Below are 23,808 nucleotides of genomic sequence, written 5' to 3'. Positions count from 1 at the left end.
GTTTTCCTTTTTCAGGACCCAGGAACACTCAAAATAAAAACAAGCAAAGCACCAGAATAGATAATGTTCCTAAGAAGTTAAACAGTCAATAAGGCCCTGCAAAGAGACTCTGGCCATGGTTAGTCCTGAAGGAAAAGGCAGCCCAAACAACCACAGCTAGTTCATACAACCAAGGCAGCTTTAAAACACACACCACAGAACCTGGAACACTGACCAGCTCCAGTGGATGTCCCACATCCACGAGTATCTATGGGCAGCATAAATTGGACTCAAGAGGTTTGAAAAAAAAAAGCATATGAAAGGGGCTGGAGAGATGCTCAGTGGTTAAGAGCACTGACTGCTCTTCCAAAGGACCCTGGTTCAATTCCCAGCCCCCACCAGGCAGCTCACAACTGTCTGTAATTCCAGTTCCAGGGGACCCGACAACCATGGCAAAACACCCTATGCACATAAACTAAAAACAGATAATAATTTTTTTTAAAAAAAACATGAAATTGGGATCAAAACATTTGTATGTATATTAAGTTCTCAAAAATTAATAAATATTATATTTAAAAATCATACACCTCCACACACAGGTGCTAGAGAGAACTTGTGGAAACTGGAATCCCATGTCACTGGTAAAGCAGCCAGTGCTTTGGAAATGCCTGACAGTTGCCCTAAAGGTTAAACACAGTTACTCTTTGTCCCCAGTGACTCCACTAGAGGGTCAATTTCCAAGAGAAATAAAAAGTAAATACAAAAACCTATGCACACACATTCATTCACATTGTCCCACACAAAACTCCTCTCTTTACCTTCGTGGGTCGTGCACCTCCACAGCAAATTTCTTCTCACGGAAATACAAATTTTCCAGTTGCTTCCATTGAAAGAGCTAAAAGAAATGAAGAAAACCATGTCGCTTGTATTACTCTTATTATTTTTTTTTTTACCAAGTCTCTCAGCCAAATGATTGCAGGTTCCCTAGAGGGACACTGACGAGGTCAAGCACAAGCTGGTGATTTATCAACTTTCTACAAATCAGCTATAACCGGAAACCATTTTCTTCTTTCTTCTGACAGCAATGTTTACCTAGTAAATGTCACGTCACCTCACCGGTAAATCTTCCTTGAACAATAAAACCGAGCGTCTGCAGAACACACATTCAGTTTTTCCCCTGACTCAACCGTGTGACAGGAAACCCCTGTATTGATTACTGTAAGCACGGACCCTCTGCTTAAAGATGGAGACTTCAAACTTATGTGGAAAGCTACTGGGGGTGGGAGTGGGAGGTCAATAAAGATCAGAGATAACATTTCAAAGGCATTCAAAGTGAAAGTAAAAGAGATCCCCAGGTTGAGGTGAGTCTGCCCAGCAGCTTCTCACCTAGCCCTAAGTCCCCCTAAGTGACTCAGGCTGAGTGTAGGAATCCAGCCAGGGCTGGAGTTGGGGGTGGGGAGAGGGCTGACTCTTGTGGCTTTCTAAGTTAAGAGCCTCCAGGTGTGGCCAGAGCTCCCAACCTCTGCCATTGTTGTGGGTCCAGCTGCCTTTCTGAGGGTGGACTTGGGAGTGATTTGCCATTCGGATGGAGAAAGAAATCTTGTTGGAAATGTGTATTCAAAAACCAAATAATTCGATAAAACATATTGACAGGAGTGAGCAAGCCTGGGTGTATTTTTCAACCCCTTCATTAAGTCTCCGACTGATGCAGGCTTTACGAGTTCTCATCTTTGACAGAGTGGTCCTCTCACCCAGCCTCCATCCACTAGGGTCTGCCTCCACAGTGACATGATGCCCAGAGTCTCTTAGCACACAATTAGTTGTCTAATTAAGAAACATTGCCTTGCAGGACACAGTCAGCGAACACATTTCCCGGAGAACGGAAGCTTTTCACAAACGTGGGCCCACAGGAAGGATGGGGCTGAGCTGTAGGGTTGTCTGAGGGCACAGTGTTCACACGGGACCTTCGACCCCCAACAGCACAACAGACCAGCGTGCACTAAGGACACGCAGCTGTCTGCAACTGCCCACTCGCCAGTTTCAAAGAATTAGTAAACACAGAAAGCTACATACCGATGTCCTAAGGTGTCTGTAAAGTTGAGATAGTCATTTTCTTTCCATCCAGAAGTTCCCCCAAATGGAGCAGAAACGTTGAGAGAAAGCCCCGGGATCCTGCTCTGCCTCCCTACCCCAATGGCAGCTCCAGTGCCTTCTGAATCGAGTTTCATAAGACACTTAGGTGTAACTCGGTTTCACAGACCGAGCCTCCCACGGTTGACACACCACTGACATCAACCACTCTGCCCGGGGACACCTCCCTAGCACACTCTTTCCCGTCAGGGAGAGGGGAGCCAGGTTCTCTCTGGTAGATTTTCTCAGAAAAGACTTCTAAAATGGGGCAGCCTGGACTCCCACGATACTTCCTGGGAGGTGAGCCGACTTTGAATCCAGGCACGAATTTCACCCAGGGCTGTTTGAGGAAAACCTTTTTACCCAGCTCTACTCACTGGCACAGAAACAGGTTCAACAGGAAGAGTCAGAAGGCAGCCTGGCTGTGTTTTCCTTTGCTGTCCATTCCCACACACATAAAACCAGGGCTCCACTTGAAACCTGATCTCTGAGAGCCGCCACCTCCCCCTCTTATCACTTACAAATGGGAAATGCTAGGCTGACTCCGTTCAGCCTGCCCAGAGCAGAGAGCAAGCTGGCGCCCAGCAAGGAGAAAAACCCTCCTTAAAAAGTGGAGGGCTTCGACTTATAGAGAATCAGAAATGATTACATTGCAACAGGATTTGCAAAAGTTATGGGAGCCAGGCAAGATTTTTGGGGAGAAGGGGAAGCTCCTTTCTCCCCGGAAATCTTGAAAGTTTGTGTAAAAGGTGGCTTTGGGAACATGCCTGGAACTGTGTTAAAGTGGCCTGGAAGGACGCACACTGAGCTCTCACAGTGGTGGACTCCAGGTAGAATAATGTCCGGGGAGTAAGTGGGACAGGAAACCTCAGCTTGAGAAAAGCTGAGGTGAAGTTAAACTGACAGAATTAGTCAGTGGCCACATGCGTGGTTTTGCCTGAGTTCTCATAAGTTTTGGAAATCAGTCCTCACAATTTATTCTCGCACTAAAGTAACACTCATTTCTCAAAACTATGAAACAGTTGACATACGAACGCCGGTGCATCTGTTCAGAGCCCAGATCTCGGTCATCTGGGGGATTCCTTAGAAACCTCACCTGACTGTCACGGACGTCCTAGCAATGTTTACAGTTGCTACAGACACTTTTCACTGTGGCTGCACTCCGTCTAGCTGGTGGTTAGATGTAAGATAGTTTGCTTGATAGATCTCTTTTTCTTTTCTTGAAACTTGTGTAACTATTCTTCCACTGCACTTTTCAATTGTCTGCCTGCTTTCAAAGGGGTAGGGAGAGGCTGTGAAGGAGCCAGCGGAGTGAGGGGAAGGAAATACCCTGGCGGATGCCCTTTACGGGGGGGGGGGGGGGGGGGGGTACAAGCACGCTGGATCTAACAGACTACCAGCTGTGGATTTCAACCAGGGCTCACGGGCTCTTCTTCTGGTCCAGTGCAGAGCGTAAAGAAGAAGCCAGAGGCTCCCTCCAGCCAGATCCATGTGGACACTTCAGACCAATGGAAAAGGGAGAGGAGCACCGGTTAGGGAAATTTCCAAGGCAACCTTACTGGTGTGAAACTTCCTCAGAGAAGTAGCCTCTGAAACACAGGAAGACTTTTTATCTCTGAGAAAGGAAGAAGGCACCAAGGGACTTCTGAATCTGAGGGGAAGGTCCAGGCTGCAAGGAGGCTAAACAGGAGCAGTTGTACACTCAGACATACTACTGCTTAGAGAGCTGTCTGTCAGGCACAGTGTGGTGTCTGTCAGCACATGGTATGGTATCCTATGAATTAAGATGGTGAGGCACTATGCATGCATGTATGTACACAGACCTACTTGCAAGTTTTCTACTAAAACAGAAAAAAAATTGCCCAATTCAAAATCCTAAACTTTAAAGAAAGAGAAAGACAGGAAGAAAGGGACGAGATTTGCTTTCAATGGGGTTCAGAACATGGAAAGGACGTGTTTGTCTTCAGACAGTGTTCATTGTCAACGTGCACTTAGCAGAAGCCATGCACTTGAGAATCTGTTGTTTATAGAACTGATGCCACTAGCTGCAAAAGGGAAAGAGCTGAAGGAGGAAAATAAGACGATTAATTAGGTCTTCCAGATGCCTCTCTACTACAGACTCATTACAATGATTAGCCGTCCCCTTTGGAGTCAACAGAAGGAAGCAGATACTAACAGGTAGCAGACGGCAATCCTGGGTTACTTTGATACTGAAAAAGTAAATAAACAGAACAGGGAAAGGAGGGGGAGTATAAATAATATCAATGATGATATAATCAAGAAATCACAATAGGAAGACATGGCTCAAAGTCATTAAGTATCACTCAAACAAGTGAATTTAAACAGTGAGGTTAAAATGCCTGGTGGCATCAAATACAGTTTTGAAATTGAACTTGTGTAAAATACTGTATACACAGAAGTTCTCTTCCTGTTCAGACACAGGAAGGCTGGGGGGGGGGGAGAAATGCCCCATTATGATGTGTTACTCAAAGAAATAAGCATCTTAAATATTTAAGGCATTTAGTAGAAATCAAAAGTTAGGGCCCACTCGTTTATACACACCTGAAAAGATAAGAACAGTTCTGCAACATTTTCACCTACTACAGAGATTCCTGGATGGGGCTGGAGAGACGGCTCTGCACTGGCTGCTCTTCCAGAGGACTCAAGTTCAGTTCCCAGCACCCAGAGGACAGCTCACAACTGCCTGTAACTCCAGTTCCAGGTGGTCCGATGCCTTCTTCTGACCTCCATGGACACCAGGCACACACGTGGTACACACACATGCAAACACAACTAACTAAATATTCACACACAAATAAATAAATAAAATAGAAAAAGCAAAACAAAACAGATTGGTATTTTGAAAGGGTGGGTTCCTGAAGGACTTTTAGGAAACAGGTCTAATGTATACCAGGAGATTTCAACTCATTCTTTCTCAACGACAGCATTTTATGGCTCTTAATGTTAGTCACAACCCTGGCTGTCCTGGAACTCACTATGTAGGCCAGGCTGGCCTTGAACTCACAGAGATCTGCTTGTCTTTGTCCCTCACATGCTGGGATTAAAGGCCTGTAGTACCAAGCCCAGCTCAACAGTATGTCTTGAACACCTCCTATGGGTGAGGCTCTTCACTTATTGATGAACACTGAACAGGTCCCATACTTCACGGCATGCACACACAAGAGCCACACCAGCCTGTCTAGGTTTGCAATTGGATCCACTACTCAGAGTTGTGCTGATCAGTGAGGTCCTTAACTTTCCAAAGTCTCAGTTTCCTCTTCTGTTAAGTGGCTCAATGATGCCTGCCTCCGAAGGCTACCCAAAGACACCTTTATGTTTATAGGGTACTTGACCCAGAGCCTGGCTTGCAGTATACATCAGGGAGGAGTTGAGCTAATAGGTTGTGAAGGGCTTGCTCTACACTTGGTAATTGTTACTAAATAGACGACAGTCACTTCAGAGCAGAAACAGAGCTAGCACTCGCTATCTGGCTCCACATCTGCCTCTCCACAGAGGCAACAGCTCAGTCAGGGGTTCTGCTGGCATAGCTGTGTCATCAGGCCTTGATGTCTATGACCACACTGGCCTGGCCGTGTGGATCTCTCGGGTGGTTTCCTGATGCATCCTGCAGGGCGGAAATCTGTTCCTCTATCCTGTACCTGGTGGTCACCGAGGAGTAGAGAGACAGAGGGTGGGGTGTCAGCTTGCCCCACAGACAAACCGGGCAGCAAGCTCCCTTCTGTCTAGAGGAGCCAGGAAGGAGAAATGTGCTCCAGCATGCAGAGGAATGCTGGAGAGCCTGCTGCCTAGGGTAAGGGGGTTTGCTTGAGACACCCCTGGTGGCGGGGGGGGGGGGGGGCGGGGGCTTGGATAGAAAGTGTCCAGTTCTCTTTTAAATTGTGACAAGCTGCAAGTAAGCACAACTAGGTATGACAATAAGGTAGGGTAGGAAAAGATGTCCTAGGAGTTGAGACGTTTCCTGGCTCATTGTACTATAGGTTAATCATTTAACTGCAAATTCACATGGAAATGACTAAATTCGGGATAGTCGCAGCCAAGGTACATCAAACAATGAGTCACTCCGATAGGGTGATCCCCTTGTGATGGGAAGGAAAGCAAACCAGGTGTCATTGGTTTAGTTGGTTTCATGCTACAGGTGACCCCTGGTGAATAAAGGCGCCGTGGAAGCCGTTTGGAGTACCGCAAACCAGGTGCACTGAGTCTTCTCCACAACCAGACGCAGAAGCAGCGTCTTAAGCTGGATCCCATGCAGGAGAAAATGAAGGCTCACAGAGGTGTGACCATTCGGCCAAGTCACCCATTTGACCGGGATAGATCTGGGATTTACACACAACCAGAGTCAGGCTCAAGATTCAGCATAGCACCAGAGCACGCCACTTCTATAGTTAGGGAGGACTCTATAGGGACATTTGTGTTTCAACAGGAGGAGAACAGCAATATTTATACTTCAGATTAAAAAGAACAGAGGTGGCAACCATGGCAGCCATTTGTGGACTAGGACCAAGACCCTTCTTGAAATGGGGTTTAATTTCACCGACAAGGCTAGTCTTAGGTGCATGTTGATCCTCCTGCCTCAGCTTCCCAAGTGCTGGGATTGCAAATGCCCCCTGTGAGGGCATCTCCCTCAGCTTCATTCAGCAGTGGTTTTGCAGCTCATGATAACTGCACTGTTCCCCACCCCCACACCACCTCCAGGCCATCTGGCCATGGGAGGAGAGCTGGCTAGTGATCATAGGGGAAGGGGGGGAGGCTGCCAGAACACAACACAGATGCCGTGTCCTGTCCCACTACGCACAGGACAGTCCCACACCCCAAAGGAAATCGTAATCCAGGTGGAGTCGAGAAACGCTGAGTTGGGGAGTAACATCTAGGCTCTGAGAGCTAGACTATATAAATAAGAGGCTTTAGATTTTTTTTTCTCTAAAATAGTAAGTTTCAGAGTTCTGTTTCTTTCAATTGGATAATACTTTTAGGATTCAGTCACATTTCAAAATCTAAACATAACCTGATGGAGGGACTTACAATCTTGATCAGATGAAAGAGGTCCTGCTAAGAGCATCTGCTGTGGCAAAAACACTTTCATAAGAGATCCCAGCAGGCTGGGCAGTGGTGGTGCATGCCTCTAATTCCAGCACTCTCGAGGCAGAGGCAAGGGGATCTCTGTGAGTTCTAGAAAGCAAGTTCCAGAACTGCCAGGACGGTTAGACAGCGAAACCCTGTCTTGAAAAACCAAGCAGGGGTGGGGAGGGAAGGTGGGGTGGGAACTGGGGGAGATCCCAAAAGAAAATGCTCAGAATCTGAATATTATTTTCTTTAGGTGTGATATCATAGCTATATATACATAAAATGTCACACCTTACATGCAATCAAGTAAACACGTTTGCTATTTGCAAATATGTTCAGATGAAAAAGTTCTCAGTATTAAAAAAAAATGTGTCATATGAAAACCGAACGTCTAAAATGGTATCACCTCACCCAGTCTCCCCTGTGGCCAAGTCTCCAACCTCCCACGGCTGAGGTACTGACTTCCTCCTTGTAAGAGCTTGCGTGGGGGCACGTGCACATGTGTGCCCAACAACCAGGCCTGGCAGGTGCTGCCATAGATGACCAAGGATGTCTCTCTTTCTCTCTCTCTGCTTCTTCCTCTCCCCCCACCTCTCCCCTCTCTGACAGGGACTCATTGCTTCTCAGTCTAACTTCAAACTTACTCTGAAGTTGAAAATGACTTTGAATTTCTGACCTTCATACCTCTACACCCTGAGTGCTCAGATCTGAGGTGTGCCCCACAATACCTGGCTTATGAGGGGCTGGGGATCAAGCTTAGGCTCTCAAGCATGCTGGGCAATCTTCCTTCCAACTGAACTCCAACACTCACTCTCTGTGTCATTTGTCTTTGTGTGTGAACAGTTCAACCACTGGTTAAGGCCCAGGTGCAGCTCGTAACAGGGGGCCATGGGTTTTGTGATGGTTCCCCTATGTAGAGCCACTTCCTCTTCTGCAGGGATCACCTGCCATTCCTACATAAGGAATCCTTATTCTGGAAGGTGCGGCTAGTGGTTAGAGGGAGGGTTAAAAGTTTACCCTCCCTCCTTCCCAGCAGCCACCAGGTACTCTGCAAGCATCTCACCATCCGGGTCTCAGCTTAAATGTCACTTCCCTCAGGCAGGCCTTCCCTGAGCACACCAAATGTCTCTCCCCATGCCATGATTGTCTCTCCATCTCATCAATTTCTATCAGAGGCAATCCACAGTTTACAATTACCTGATTTCTTTGCATACTTGTTTCTCACCACCATCTCTCTAGAATATTTTTTTTTTGAGAAACGAATAGGTCAGCAGCCACCGCTTGCCTCCTTCAGAGTATATTTTGACATTTCTTTTTGCTCACAAAACAACTTGAGTTATAGCTTTGGCCATGGCCTGCGGGCATCAAGACAATACCTCCCAGCCTCCCTTGTAATGAGATGTGGACTTCCTAGAGCTTGCTCCAGAATGCCCTTCACCTTCGACAATACTCGGCCGAATCTTGGAAGGTTCTCCTCATAGAACTACAGACCCTAACTGCACTTAGACATAGAGGTGAAGAGAGATGTCATATTATACGGCAAAGTATGGTGTGGAGGGGGCTGCGTTCACTCTGAGCAAATTCCTTTAGCCCACTGGGTGCCCACAGCACTGTGGGGTAAGAGTGTAGACAGAATTCTTTGAACTTGATAGGTGAGAAAATGGGGACACAGAGAGGTTAAGTGGCCGTTCCAAGTCAGCCAGCTGGTCAGCGGGAATGCAGAACTGGTTCTTATTCCAAACCCCTGTTATAGGATTGGCCGTCTCCTCCCACTGGCTCTGCAGGTTCTAACAATCAGATTGATTATTGGTGGGGCTGAAGCTTAATCACACACTTTCCAAACAGGATGGACTGGTCTCCTGACCACATTTTGTAATCCAGTGTTTCTCGTCCACACCAGACAGTGTGTTGTATTGATGTAGAAAGTAGGAGTGGACAGCTCCCGCTCTCCCGTTCTCCCGTTCTGCCAGCATTAATCTGCTCTGCAGACAGGAGGACCATGTGTGGTCCATGGTGACACGCTGGTGGCGGAGAGAGCAAGGAGGAGTTGGGGTCGTCAAAATATCTGTGATCGGAGAAACAAGCAAAGGTGATGCCTGGAAGTGAAGGAACGAGCCAGGGACTGCTACAACAAGCGAACAGAAGGCTTTTGTGCTTATTACTCAACCCATCTGCCTCCAGGCACAAGGGACTTCCAACAGTTAAAAAAAAATCAGTTAACCAAAGGTCAGTGATGGTATTCACTACAAGGCTCTTTTATCACGCTACACTGTAAAAAAGATGCTAATCTCGAAAGGAACTTCATCAGGACGGTCTAGATGATGCCTGACTGGGGTGTCATATCAGTCTCCCATCGCTGTTCCCCTACAGGCCCTGCTTTCCCAGGTAGGGTCAGAGTTCAGTCATGACATACACACGATCGCCTTACTCACCCACTGTCTAGTTCCTTGGGATAGACATTTTTGCCCCTTGAAATGCTAAACTGGCACTAAAAACCTAGAAAGAGAGGCTGGGGGTGTAGCTCAGTTGGTAGGGTGCTTGCCTAATATGCATGATGCCCTGGGTTTGAACCCCTGCACCACAGAAACCGGGATGGTGGTGCACACTTGCAAACTCAGCACTGGGAAGTCGGAGGCAGGAGGATCAAAAATTCAAGATTTCTTGACTACACGGCAAGTTCAAGGCCAGTCTGGGATATAGGAGACTCTGTGGTAAAGTCGTTAATTCATTATTTTTCTTTTTTCATATGGCACATCTCCATGCATTATGGGTAAGGAACCAGGGAGAAAAGGGTTTATAAGTAACTAAATATAGGCACTCTTACTATACCAGGGCTGCTTTGCAGCAGTGTTCGGTCCTTCTCTGTCACCAAAAATATTCCCCAATTAGTCTCTTTAATTGTCTGTTTCCCTCATTCCCAAGGAGTGATGAGCTTACTTAGTGATATCCGTTTATCAGGGATGGGGCAGAATATACTCTCACTTAGTTCTCACAGCCGCCTCATGTAGCTAGTGGGATTTCAGCTATGCAGATAAGGAATATACTTCTAAAGAGATGAAAGCTGTGCCTAAAATCACACAGCAAATAAGGCTTGGACATATAGTTTAGTGGTAGAGTGCTTGCTTAGCTTGCCTGAGGCCCTAGCTTGCATCCCCAGCATGGAAACACACACACACACACACACACAAATTCATACATTGAACCAAGATCACACAGCAAATAGAGATCGGGGCCAGGGTCTAAAATGCCTCTCCAACTCTTGGCGTACATCATGGTGCTTTACTGATGGAAGCCACTTACGACCCCTCAGTCTGTAGACTGGCAGTAAAGAAACACAGTCCCCGCCATTTAGAGACAACAATTAACAGACATTATCCAGACAGGCTGGCAGGCCTGTGCCAGCAGACCTTAAACAACTCCTTTTAAGACCGGCCTCTTGGCGTCAGTCTCTGATTCTTGGTACATCTCCCTCCTGGTTTGCTTTTACACCAACAAGGTAGGCACATGGCTCCGGAGGCCCAGCACCTTGAGGCTGGTCCAGCAACCTGGGCTCCATTCATTTGTCAGCATGACCCTGATTCTTTCCTGGCCATCGGAGAACTTGCTGCACGCTCAAATGCTGAAGCCTTCTTTTGTGTCGGTGCTCACAACCCTTTAAATCATGCATTCTTTTAACATGGGCAAGCTGGCTAGGATAGGGCCTGGCAGAGCACACTGCTGCCCCTAGCGCGAATCAGTAGGTTCCAGAGAGCCGTAAGTCCGCAGAAGCAAGATCCACCACCAGATAAACAAAAGAAAGCAGGGAACAAACCACGGGTGCCGTGTGGACACCGGAAGTGGTGGAGAAGCAAGGGCAAGGAAGCGACAGCACAAGGGGAGCTGTCAGATGTCAGCCACGGAGCCTGAAAGCGAAAGAGGGAAACTGCACATGGAAAAGAGGAGGTGGCTGCCGAGCCTCGTCTAGACACGGGGATGAACAAGCAGGCCTGATGGGGATCCGTGCGAAACAGTGTGTACCGGTTTTTATGAAGCTGTGAACGTAAAGAAAGGCCCAGTGAGTCACGAGCCCTGGAGAGGAGCTAGGGCTCGCATTTGCTGTGTAGCTCTGACTCACCATGACTTGGGGAGGAAATCTGATTGCTTGTGTCTCTTTCTTTATGCAGTGTGATCATAGATTTATTATGGAAAGGGAGAAAGAACTCCGAGAGCGGGAGGGCCTGCGAGGGACGAGTGCTGAGGTTGCTTGTTTTTTATTTTTTATTTTTATTTTTAAAGAAACACTTCCATGTTGTGAGGATGTCATACTTACTAAGCCAAGCTAGTTGATTATAAGTTGACCTGACTGTTGGCTTAAGTTCTGTTATGTACACAAGTTTAGTAAAAACCCAGCAAGAGTCCTGTGTGTCCTTTATTAAGAAGGTAAAATATGGGGTGAGCTCTGCCTTAAGAAAACACGACAGGCAGTGACTTGGCTGGGACTCATTATTATGCTCTGTACCCTGACCTCTCTGCCCGCCCACAACGGAAACTATAAAGTCCATCAAAAGAGAATCAGTAGTTAGTTAGGTGTGGTGGCTCACACCTGTAATCCCAGAATTGGGTGGAGGGTGGACAGGAGGATCACAAGAGAGAATCTGTTAAAAAGATTATGTATATACACACAATGGAATGCTACGTAGTTTTCAAAGGTAGCAGAGGGCCAGGGTGGTGGTGATGGTGGTGGTGTAGTGATTGCCTAGCTTTTGCAAGACCCCGGATTTGATTCCCCGCATTACAAAACAGAAAATAAAACACAGTATTCCTTATCCCATTGGCTGTGGCTCCCAGAGCTGACAGAAACTACAAGCTGGTTATTTGACTAGCACAGGAGGACACGGTGGTTGAATGCTGCTTTATTGCTTTTGTTAATGGTTCCCTAATAAGCAGCCTTGACGCCCAACGAGTCTGGTCCAGCAGAGCTGAATGAGCATGGAAAGGGGAGCCACAGTCTGCCTAGCACCACCCATCACGCTATCTCTGTTAATGTCCCAGCCATGCAATGGGGTCCAGAAGGGTGCTCCATTTTCATAACCTAAGGAGATTGCAAGCATGATCCATGAGAGGAGTCTCAGGAGACACACAGTGCATGATCTGTCTCCAGGGTTGCTCTAGGAAGAACACAGCAGCAGACAGGTGGCCATGTAGGCGTTATTTTAGACCGTGATGCTGGGTTGAGATAAGGCAGGTAGGCTGACCATGACTTGTTATTAAGAGATCACTGTTTCACTCCTACAGCCTGCAGGAATGGCTGCAGAGCATAGGGGGGGCAGCCATCTCTCCCAGAGCAGTGTGAGCATGGGGGGCGGGCAGCAATCTCTCCCAGAGCAGTGTGAGCATAGGGAAGGCAGCAATCTCTCCCAGAGTGAGCAGTGTGAGTGGTCTTTATCTCTCTGCACATAAGGAGACCAACAGCGATGGCATGGTGATCTATACAGCTTCATCCATGGTGACAATGTACGTGTTGTGCACTTATACTTGAGGTGACAGTAGTAACTTCATAATCAAGTTTCTTTCCCCCTATTTTTATTATTATTTTTTTTTTTTGGAGGCAGAGTTTCATGTAGCCCAAGCTGGCTTCCAACTCACAACCTAGAAGAGCATGACCTTCACAGCTTCTGATTCTCTTATCTCTGCCTTCGAATACCAGGATTCCAGGCAGATAATGATAAATAGTGACTCACTTAGCTTTAGAAAACCCAAGCCTGATAGATTCTGGCCCTTCAGCTCATGAGTTCTTTTCTCTGCAGAAAGCAGACTATGTTGCTATAGAAGACATTGAAAATGAAGATGGGCAGAAACCACTGCAATTGTGGAAAGATTGCTTGCAACCATTTGATTGAGAAGTAATCACCACGAAACTTTGGGTTTAAACTCAAGTGTATGGGCTGTGAACCGTGTTGTGGCTAGCTTTGTAGACGAACCTTTGTGTGCAGTTTAGGTGATTGCCTCGGAACAGACAGCACGCAATCCTAGCACTCGGGGAGTGGAGGCAGAGGATCAATTAATGCCACATGAGAACCTGTCTCAACAAGCCAATGAAAAGATGGCTATCTCATTATGAAACTGTGCTGGTGGTGCATAAGTGAGTTATTTGTAAAATTTCCATTTAACATGGGTGAATGTTAAATTTCACTTAGCGATGTTTACTACCTGAGATTGCTCAAGGCGCCCCTGAAAAGTGATAGTGTAGGCTCTAGAACATTCGAGGTTCCTTTCAGTGTCTGCAGTGGCTCACACTTACTTTTCGAGGCTTCACCTTGTCTTGTAAATCATACTGGCCGATTCCTTTGTAGCTGATCCCAAGCCACCATGGAAGTCCCTGCTTATCCTAAAAAGTAGGAAACAAAACAAAAACAAAAACATGAGATGCAAGATCTGGTAAGTTTTCTAGAGGGGAAGCACTGTCAATTTCTTTCCTTTATCAAGTGCCAACAAGCCAAAATAAATGTGCCTTCATAAATAGAACCTTGCTGAGAACCTTTACTTGTTGAAATAATCTCTTCAAATAATACACACAAAAGCCAATACTGTTAGTGTCCAAAATAATGAAGCATTTAGTGCTTTGATTAAATTGTTGGAGAGAGTAAAATAATGTAATTCAACCAAGAACTAATCCACACAAAATTATTTATGATTTCAAAAAGACTCCTTGTTCTCTTAGTTAACAGCCAGCTATAAAGGCTGGGAAGTTTCCAGGGATTACCCGGGGAAAGGCAGAGGTTCCAAGGCCCAGTGCTCAAAGCACAATTAACAATGAAGAGGGAGAAGTAAGAACACCTTTTGGGGAATTGGACAACTCCCAGCATGAATAATCAGTCTGAGATACATGTGAGGAGTGGATATAGATGATATTCTATTATAAATACACTGTGTTCCTAAACCTGTTTATTGGGATTTTCCAATAAAAAAATATTAATAGAAAGAAAGAAAAATATAGGCTTAGGCATGTGTGTATATGCAAAGCAGAATCAGTGAAAATTAAGATGAAATTAATATACATTTTTAGCACAGGCATTCTCAATATGAAAGTGTGTATTATCTGATTTTCCTCCATATGCACTGGTAAAGATGTCAACACTATCATGACATCAAAAGTCATGGAAGAGCTAATCAGTTATAAAATTATGCTTCTCTCAAACAAAACCCCCCTCATCTCTGCTTCATCTTTTATCATCAAAGTATTTCTTAGCCAGCTTCTTCCTGCTTATCAGCACAAGAAGACAAAGCACACTGATGAGGGTGTGATACTGCAAATTTTACAAAATTTTCAGCATTTCCCATAGAGGTTTGCATAAACACTGAAGACTGGCATGACTGTCACATGGAGGACATAAAGAGTTGGGAACATTCGAGAGGCAAATAACCGGAAAGCAAAAATCGCTATGGGTAGATGTGAGAATGACCTAGAACTGCAGGTGAAGCTCGGTGCTACAGGAGGAATTTATCATGCCATGGGTCCCAGGCTCAATACCTAGCAGGCAAGGAGAGTGAGAGAGGCAGGGAGGCAGGGGTAGGGGAGAGAGGGAGAAAGGGGGAGGGAGAGGGGGAGGAAGGAAGGGAGAGAGAGAGAGAGAGAGAGAGAGAGAGAGAGAGAGAGAGAGAGAGAGAGGAAGGAGAGAGAGAGAGAGAGAACTAATACATCCAGGAAAGCACCTGAGTGTAATATTTTGCAAAGATAATGTACTTTATAATTTGCTAAAAATATGAATAAACTTAAAACATGTATGGAAATGATTCTACTTAAAATGTTGAAATTTAGGGTCTGAATGAGAGAATTGTCAGTAGTTAAGAGCACTGGCTGGTCTTCCAAAGGACCAGGGGTCAGTTCTGGGCACCCACATGGCCTACAACTGTTTGTTTCTCAAGTTCCAGGGAATCTAATGTCCTCTTCTGGCCTCTATGGGCACTGCATACATGCAGCGCACGGATATACGTGGAGGCCAACACTTAAACACATACAAATAAAACAAATAAATCTTGTAAAAGATAATTAAGGCCAGGTGGTAGTGGTGCACGCCTTTAATCTCAGCGCTTAGAAGGCAGAGGCAGGCGGATTTATGTGAGTTCCAGGTCAGCCTGGTCTACAGAGTGAGTCCCAGGATAGCCAAGGCTACACAGAGAAACTGTCTTAAGAAACAAAACAAAACAATTAAAAATACTTCAAATCCTAGACATAGTTCACGCACACACTAGATGCTGTTTTAGACAGCCTGTGACTTGCACAGCCTGGCGAGCATTGTGGAAAATTCTGGAAAGTGAGAAGCACTTACCTTCACTGCGTAATAATGGACGCCATAGGTGGGTAGGGCTTCTACTATTTTCATATACCTGAAGAAAGTGGACACACGTCATCAGCCAATTGAAACAACCCGGGGACTTCGGGGGAAACTGATTTCAGGGAACACCGTTTGCTTCTACTTCCCTCCTTTAGTCATGACTAAGCTCGTTGACTTACGTAGAAATAGAATAATAAACCATTGTAGGGCATAATATGGTTTGTACCTTATCTAAATGCCAGGGGCTTTCTAACAAAGCAAACACAGTGAAGGCTTCTGCGGCTTACAAATGGATTGCATTGGAAACCCAAACTGTAAAATTTAAGAAAGACTTATTTACTTATGCATTTTTTTCTGTTTTTGGTTTTCCAAGGCAGAGTTTCTTTGTGTAGCCCTGGCTGTCCTGAACTTTGTTCTGTAGACGAGGCTGGCCCGGAACTCCCGGTGCTGTGATAAAGTCACAGCACACCTGGCCTATGTGTGCACACTATGCATATGCTATTTTTGTTTCGTGCACATCTGCACACAAGAAGAGGCCATCAGGATCCACAGGACTATAATTGTAGAGGGTTGTAAGCCACCATGTGGATGCCAGGAACTGAATTCAGGACCCCTGGAAGAGCAGCCAGTTCTCTTAACTGTTAAGCCATTACTCTAGCCGCACATGGCAATTCTTTTTTAAGGCGAATATTTAACACACAAACAGTAAGAATCAACTTTTAGACCAGGTATGGTGGCCCATGACTGTAGCCTCAGCACCCGGGAGGTTCTAGACCAGCCAGGAGACCCTGACTCAAAGTACCCCAAACCCCCAGAAACCAGGTCTGGGGGAGAGGAGAGAGAGGGAGAGTATAAATATTCATCTTAGTGTCATCCTCATGATAGATTATTGAGTTAGTAATTACAATGTCCAGAAAATTGATCTTTACAATAAAAAGTCCCCTCAAAGCCGGGCAGCGGTGGCATATACCTTTCGGGAGACAGAGGCAGGTGGATCTAAGTGAGTTCAAGGCCAGCCTGGTCTACAAGAGCTTGTTCCAGGACAGGCTCCAAAGCTACAGAGAAACCCTGTTGATGTGGGATTCTCCTCTGTCTTGAAAAACCAAAAAAAAAAAAAAAAAAAAAAAAACCAAAAAACAAACAAACAAACAAAAAAGTTCCGTCAGGGAAGGCAGTGTTGGTGCACACCTTTAATCCCAGCACTCAGAAGGCAGAGACAGGTGGATCTCTGTGAGTTCGAGGCCAAGCTGGTCTATGAAGCAAGTTCCAGGATAGCCAGAGCTGCAACACAAAGGAACCCTGCCTTGAAAAAAAAAAAAAAAGAACAAAACCAAAACAATAACAACAAAAAGTCTCCTCAAAATATGGGGATATATTGATTGTAGTCAAGTTTACCTAACTGTAAACATAACATAGCAGTTTTTAGAAATATATACTTTAAAGGGGTGAACATTACGGTTGTAAATCAGTATTCTGGCTTGGGGTGTGGCTCAGTTGGTAGGCTGCTTGCCTAGCATGCCCGGAGCCCTGGGTATGACCCCCAACAAAGGTATTGTACATCAGTAGTACTGGGAAGTGAAGACAGGAAGTTCATAAATTCAAGGTCATTCTGAGCTACACAGTGAGTTCAGTGGTACCCTGGAATACATGAGCCACTCTCTCAAACAGACATTAGGCGCACAAATAAAAATTGTGGCAATCATATCACCGCTTTCTATTTTTGTTCAAGAAGGTACCGAAGACTTTTAAGGAGTGGGCTGAACTTTGTAAAAATTCTCCATCCCCAAGGAAGTGAAGTCTCCATTTAATTTGAAGGTACTTTTAAAAATAACATTTTTATTTAGTATTTGAGACTTTAATACAATATACGTTGATCACATTCATTCAATTTTGAAGAGTTTTTTTTTTTTTTTTTTTTAATGACATCGTGACGATCAATTCCTTTGGACATTGTAATCACTAACTTGGTGTTTCTTAAGTAACTGCCTTACGTGTAAATGAATATAAAGGGTATAGGGGTTAGGTGAATGTGCCAAGATCAAGCAGCGGACAAACTCAGAGCAGGGATTCGAACTCCACAGGTAAGTGTTAACCAAATTAAACAGACTATGTTTGTAATCACACAACAGCTATCAAGGGAGGTAAAAAGTAAGTACACCTCCTAATGTAGACACCAACCTGACTAAAATCCATCAGAGATATTATCTTTCTATACTTGCTCCTTTCCTGGAGCACCCTCCACCCCCTGCACCCAGCTCAGGAAACAGGTACAATGGATTGGAACATCAAGGGTTCAACCTTAGAACTGGTGACTTCTGCCTTCTGCCTGGAGCATCACAGGTGTGGCACAGGTGCAGAGTGGATACCAATTCCAGTGAAGAAGTGAGAGCATGACGACCGTGTCCTCTCCAAGGGACAGGCCACCTGGGTCACTTCACTTCTTACATGACCTGTACCACCCTCAGCAGTTCTTATTCTTTCTCTTAAAGCTATGGCCCTAAGAGTTTCTCTCCAGTTGCTGGAGCAATTAGAACTAAAGAAGACTGCTTTTCCTAATCATAGAAGTTTATTTTATCCAGTGAAGAGTTCTTAATAAATCAGTGGTAATTCTATACAGTCAAAGAGTATGACAGAAGCTGGGTGTGGTGGCACTTAGACTCCTAGCAATCTGGAGGCAAGTGGAGCCAGGATTCAAAACTAACTATCCTTAGCTATTGAGTTCAGGGTCAGCCTGTCTACAGGAGATATCTATCTATCTATCTATCTATCTATCTATCTATCTATCTATCTATCTATCTATCATCTAAGTAATAACTATGGTTTACTTTTGGTAGTAAGAAGAAACAGAATTCCAACACAGCAAGTGTATCCCAACTTCCATCAAAAGTAGAGTCACAAACTGAATTTCCATCTTCTCTTTGAAAGTGTTGGAAGATTTGGTACCATTGTGCCTGAATTCTAAAGCTAAGCCACCTTACCTGTGCCCAGGGTAATAGTTCTTGCCACCACCATTGTCACCATTCCCTTGGTGGCCAACACTTCCCTCTCTGTTACCTGCTCCACACTGGGAAGCACTGGAACTGGTAACACCCACGTATGGAATCACTAAGATGTTTTCTGTAAAACTATGTCTAGGCAAGAAGAGGAACAGTACTTACTGGACCACAGCTTGACCCCGAGTCAGACCTTTGATTTTCAAATAATGCTCAATCGCTCTGTCCTCACTGCGAAACAGAGAAATAAGCCTGATGACATGTGATGTTCTGACATTCGGTTTCCATTTCCGCGTTCTCAGGCAGCCACTGAAAACCTGAGCTCCAGAGTGGCATCCTGTGACGTTTCTGTCGGACTCTCGTTCCTGAGCTCAGCTTGTGACTACTTCCATTAGAATCTTAACTTTTAATATAATTACGTAATTCATATCTTTAAAATGTCATTTACTGGGAAAGGAAACAAGATGAATTTCTCAAATAAAAAACTAATATTCTAGATGTATCATACTAGATATAAAGTACAAATATTAAATACTAGTTAGAGAACATTGTTAAGGTAATTTTGAGCCTAAGACCCATTTTCTTGTTGTTGATTTAAAAAAGAGATGGAATTCCGCTGATAGAGTGCTTGACTCGCGTGCACAAACCCTGGGTTCGATCCCCAGGACCATATAAACCAGGTGTGGTGGCCCAGGCCTGTAATTCCAGCCCTTGGGAGGTGGAGGCTGAGAAAACCAGAAGTTCAAGGTCATCCTTAGTTACTTAAAGAGTTCCAGGCAGCCTGGGCCATATGAGACTTGCTTGTTCTTTCTTAAAAGCAAAAAAAAAAAAAAAAAAAAAAAAAAAGTAGCTTAAGAAAACTAAACCTGCTTTGAGTCTAAACACGATCTGAAATAGTCTTCTTATCACCACCTTTGGGCATGGGGCTGTAAAGAGAAGTCTCTAGTTTCATCCTGTAAGATAGACCACACTGAAGTTGCAGCCTTCCTCAGACCTGACTTTACTCAACAGCTCAGGGCTCTTCCAGTCATCCCCAGGTGTAACTTGTGAGACTAGAAGCGTCTCTCTCTGAAACAAATCATCACCCCCTCTTCCCCCACACTTTTTTTTTAAAAGAAACTTTCATTCAATAGTTATTCGTTCAGAAGTTTCCAGAGTCAGAATGCAATGTAGGCTCTGTATCTAATTTCATGTATGGTTGGAAAATGTATTCCAGCTTTTGTATTTGAAGCTATCAAAACAGAATGTTTTATTATCTTTATATTTGTGTGTGTGCAAAGGGAAGGGCACCTTCACAGTTTGGGGACTGAAACCACGGAGACTGCATTTACAAGGAATACAAGTAATTTGGAAGAAAACAGTGATTCTCTTCAATTTTCTGCCAAGTACCCAGTGCTCAGTGAAGGCCATGATCATCACTCAGGACTGTCCTGGCTTTACCAGTGATCAATGAAGTCCACGGCCATAGCCCAGGGCTGTCCTGGCTTACCAGTAAGCGAGTGATGGATGTTCCTGAAGGGTTTTGGTTGGGAAGACTGGCAGTGTCTTCAAGTCTTTCCTGGCATTCTCATCACTAGGAAGAAACACAGTACAGTAATATTAGACTGTCACCTGAAAAGACATTCCGTCAGGCTCTCCCGATGAAGACACCCAAATAGTTACTATAGGACCTTGGTCCCTGTCACTCACTAGAGGCTGCCCCAAATGAGACAACCACATCTACTTTCAAGCCCCTAATACTTTCTGTGAGCATCAATTTCATTATATAGGATGATTGGGATTGTACATATTTCATATTCTACTTTTGTACAGTATTCTTCATATTCCACTGTGTACTTTTCCATGTTCTGGTATCATCACCCTAATCAACTCTAGCAGCTCCTAACATTCAGTGTGTTGGAACGCCAATCACCATTGAACCACTCACAGAATGTCTATAGGCTCTTCACTGTGGGCATCCCACAATCAAAAGGTTTACAATACATGTGGTCACTTTTCTGCTATTTCCCCATGACCTTGAAGTACAGTGAACCAAGCCAAGCAACTTTGGAAAGTTAGTTTCTGCAGAAATCTCGGGACTCTAAGAGGATGGGGAAACATGGTTCTGATAAACCCAGAGGGACCCCTCCCATCACCCACAGTGAACTAAACAGTCTATAAAGTTGACAAAGTTTATATAAAATGGACACATCTGAGTGGTCAAGAGAAAGGTGTGGTCTTTGTGGAGAATGTGGAATATGAGCTAGTGAGAGCTGATCACGTGCTATACGAGAGAACAGATTCTGTAGCTGCCATTGAGTATTCAAGGAAGGAGCAAAGATGGTTCTAGAAGGTCTATTAGCTCCTTAGAAACATTCATGAAAAGCTGGCTCACAATCCCCAGAACCCCAGTGTTCCCCACCCAGAATCACACTAACGCTTCCTCTCCCCAATTCCCATATCTTCCTCTTTTCCTACCAGCCAGACTTTGCTGAAAGACTAAATTTAACTGGGCACCATGCAGAACATTTAGGGACATTATTTTTCTCATGTTAGGCTGGATATCAATTTTCTCATGCAGAAGACATTATTATTCTGCATGATTTCCTGGTAAAGGTGTGAGGCTTAGGGACACTGACTCACTTGCTAACTGTGCATGCCTACTGTGTAGAGGAGACATGCCTTAGAAGCCAGTCTGTTTGGCTCTGAAGACCAGGTTCTTAAACGCTGTGTTCTAACCCTGATTCCCAAGGCACTGTCCTAGACTGTCCTAGACTGCTGAGTGAGTATTCTCAATCCCTCAAGGGCACAACCCCTCACACCCTGTGAGGCCGATCTTGTTTGTCAACTTGGGACACACACATCTGGTGTGTTTATCAGGACATTTCCAGGAAGGTTTAACCAAGGAGCCAAAGCCAAAGTTCTGAATGTGGGTGGCACCATCCCACGGGCTGAGGTCCTGGACTGATAAAGGGGGAAAAGCCAACTGATCACCATCTTTAACTGTCTTTGCTTCCTGACTATGGATACAACGCAGCCAGCTGCCTCACACCGCAATGGCTTCGCTGCCCATGACTTCCCACCCGGATGGACTGCATCCTCAAACTGCAAGGCAAAATTAACCCTTCCTCCCTTAAGTTATTTCTTGTCTGGTATTTGGTCACAGTGATGAAATAGGTAACTAACACACTCACACACACACACACACACACACATACACAGGTGCAAAGGAAAACACTGGGCATACACACATACACAGGTGCAGAGGTAAGCTCTGAATACACACACACAGGTGCAAAGGAAAACACTGGACACACACACATACACACACACATTCTCACAGGAAAACACACGCAAGTTTTAAAACTTGTCACTTAAGCATTTTCACGTTAGCGTCTGTATTGGTAACTTCTCTGTAGCTGTGATAAACACCATGGCCAAGGCAACCTATAGAAGGGAGGGTTTACTTTGAGCTCATGGTTCCAGAGGCATAAAAGTCCACCATCAGGATGTCAGGGAAGCATGGTAGCAAGCAGCAGATGTGGCCGCTGAAGCAGAAGCAGAGTGCTCACATCTGGAACTGAATGCAGGAAGCACAGAGCGAAAGCAAAACGGCGAGAGTCTTTTGAAACGTCGATGCTCTTCCGCAGTGACATACTTCCTCCAGTACGTCCTGAGCCACACCTCCTAAGCCTCTTCAAACAGCCAACTGGGGACCCAGTATGTGAATGCCTGGACTATGGGGGACATCCCATCAAAACCACCACACTCCCATAATAATGAAGCACGGGAACCTCCTTGTGGAGGACCATGCACTGGACCCAGATTGGACCTAGGGTGAAGGTCCTAAACCAGTCATCCGGCCCTCACAGGCCAAGTGCACACCATATTGTGGTAGGAATCCAAAAGACAAAGAGAAGAGGAAAACAACAGCAAACAACAGCTCCATTCAGTCTGTGTGACCTACACCTAGCGTTCAGTATTAGATATAGTAGCTCGGTCAGGATTAGATATAGTTCGCTAGCTCGATTACTTAGTCTAAACGCTTCCTCTTTGTTCCGGTTTTATCTGTTCTGGAGATTTCTACAGAGATAATGAATTTTCCAAAGATGGCTGACTTGGCCCATTGCATTTCTGAGGGTGATAAGGAAATAAGAGAAGAGTGACAGCAACGTCTATGCAGCCGTTTCATTGCAGATGTCTACGCTGAAGAACAAAGCAGGCTCCACACACCCTCCGTGTGTGTTTTACTAAGAAGAGGGTTGCAGCCTACCTTGCAGGTAAAAGATTCAGCTTTCTTAATCGCAACAGGAAACAAAAAGTCACTTGGCTCCCGTTCTTAAGCAAGAATAGTTCTCTCCACTCACTTGGAATCTGAGCGGCAGGACTTAATCAGACTGACAACCTTGGGAAACTAGTTTGTGCTTCCAGAAAAATCAAAATATACTACAGTCCAACTTATTCATATTAAAGGCCAACTGTCAACTCAAAAGACTAACTTTTTTTTTTTTTTTAAATAATTTCAGGCTCTGTCCTTCAAAACCCTTTGACACACATAATCTTTCTTTCTCTCTCTCTGGTGATTTTGGAGACCAGGGTATTGCTCTATAGCCTAGGTGGACCTCAAGTCCATGATCTTCCAGTCTCTGACTCAAATACTGTGATACCAGGTGGGAGCCACCACACCGGGATAAAACAGCGCTTTCTGCTGTTCCTCATTGCCAGCAACTCATGTATACTGCTGAATTCCAGATCCAAGTGAACCACAAGGGAAGTTCCAAGAACCCATGTTCCAAGGTCAGTGTCTAGGATAGCTTTGTTTTACAGTTAATTCTGTGGCAATGAGACTTCAGTAGATTGAAAGTTATTATTTCCCATATATTTGCTTATTCATTTGACAATAAGCATAAGATGCCTGCCTAACATGGAGACTTTCACATGATGCATCGACTTCCAAGTTGTGAAAATGCATGGAGCTTAAGAGATGGCTCAGTGGATAAGAGCACTCGTTCCCGTAGAGGACCTGGGTTGGGTTTGCAGCACCCACATGGCAGGGAGGCTCATAGATATCCATTAGTTTTTGTTACGGGAAATCTGACACCGTTTTCTGAATTTTGAAGACAGCAGGCACTGCACGCATGAGATGCACGTGCGTACAGTCAGGCAAAACAGTATACACATAAAATAAACAAATGATTTCAAAAAAGTTATAAAAATGCAGTCAAGACAAAAGAGGAAAGAGGGGGGGAAAGCAAAAGGGCCATTGTATCCACTATTCTGTCCAACAAGTTTTACTAATGAGTAAGTGCTAACGGACGCTCAAAGCT

General features: G+C 45.0%; 1 protein-coding gene across 4 annotated transcripts in view; it reads right to left on the bottom strand.

Moving 5' to 3' along the window:
• The window catches only part of Frmd4b (FERM domain containing 4B), a 332,706-nt gene that overhangs the window by 23,591 nt on the left and 285,307 nt on the right, over positions 1 to 23,808 (bottom strand). For all 4 annotated transcript variants that reach the window (XM_057768449.1, XM_057768432.1, XM_057768440.1 and 1 more), the window contains 5 exons: positions 19,992 to 20,075; positions 18,668 to 18,733; positions 15,504 to 15,561; positions 13,475 to 13,561; positions 798 to 874 (listed from right to left, as the gene is read on the bottom strand). In XM_057768449.1, the coding sequence (XP_057624432.1) occupies positions 798 to 874; positions 13,475 to 13,561; positions 15,504 to 15,561; positions 18,668 to 18,733; positions 19,992 to 20,075 (372 nt within the window). The remainder of the gene's footprint in view (positions 1 to 797; positions 875 to 13,474; positions 13,562 to 15,503; positions 15,562 to 18,667; positions 18,734 to 19,991; positions 20,076 to 23,808) is intronic.

The sequence above is a fragment of the Chionomys nivalis genome, chromosome 1, assembly GCF_950005125.1.
Source record: "Chionomys nivalis chromosome 1, mChiNiv1.1, whole genome shotgun sequence".
In the NCBI taxonomy this organism is placed as follows: Eukaryota; Metazoa; Chordata; class Mammalia; order Rodentia; family Cricetidae; genus Chionomys; species Chionomys nivalis.
This window is presented reverse-complemented; position numbering and strand designations above follow the sequence as displayed.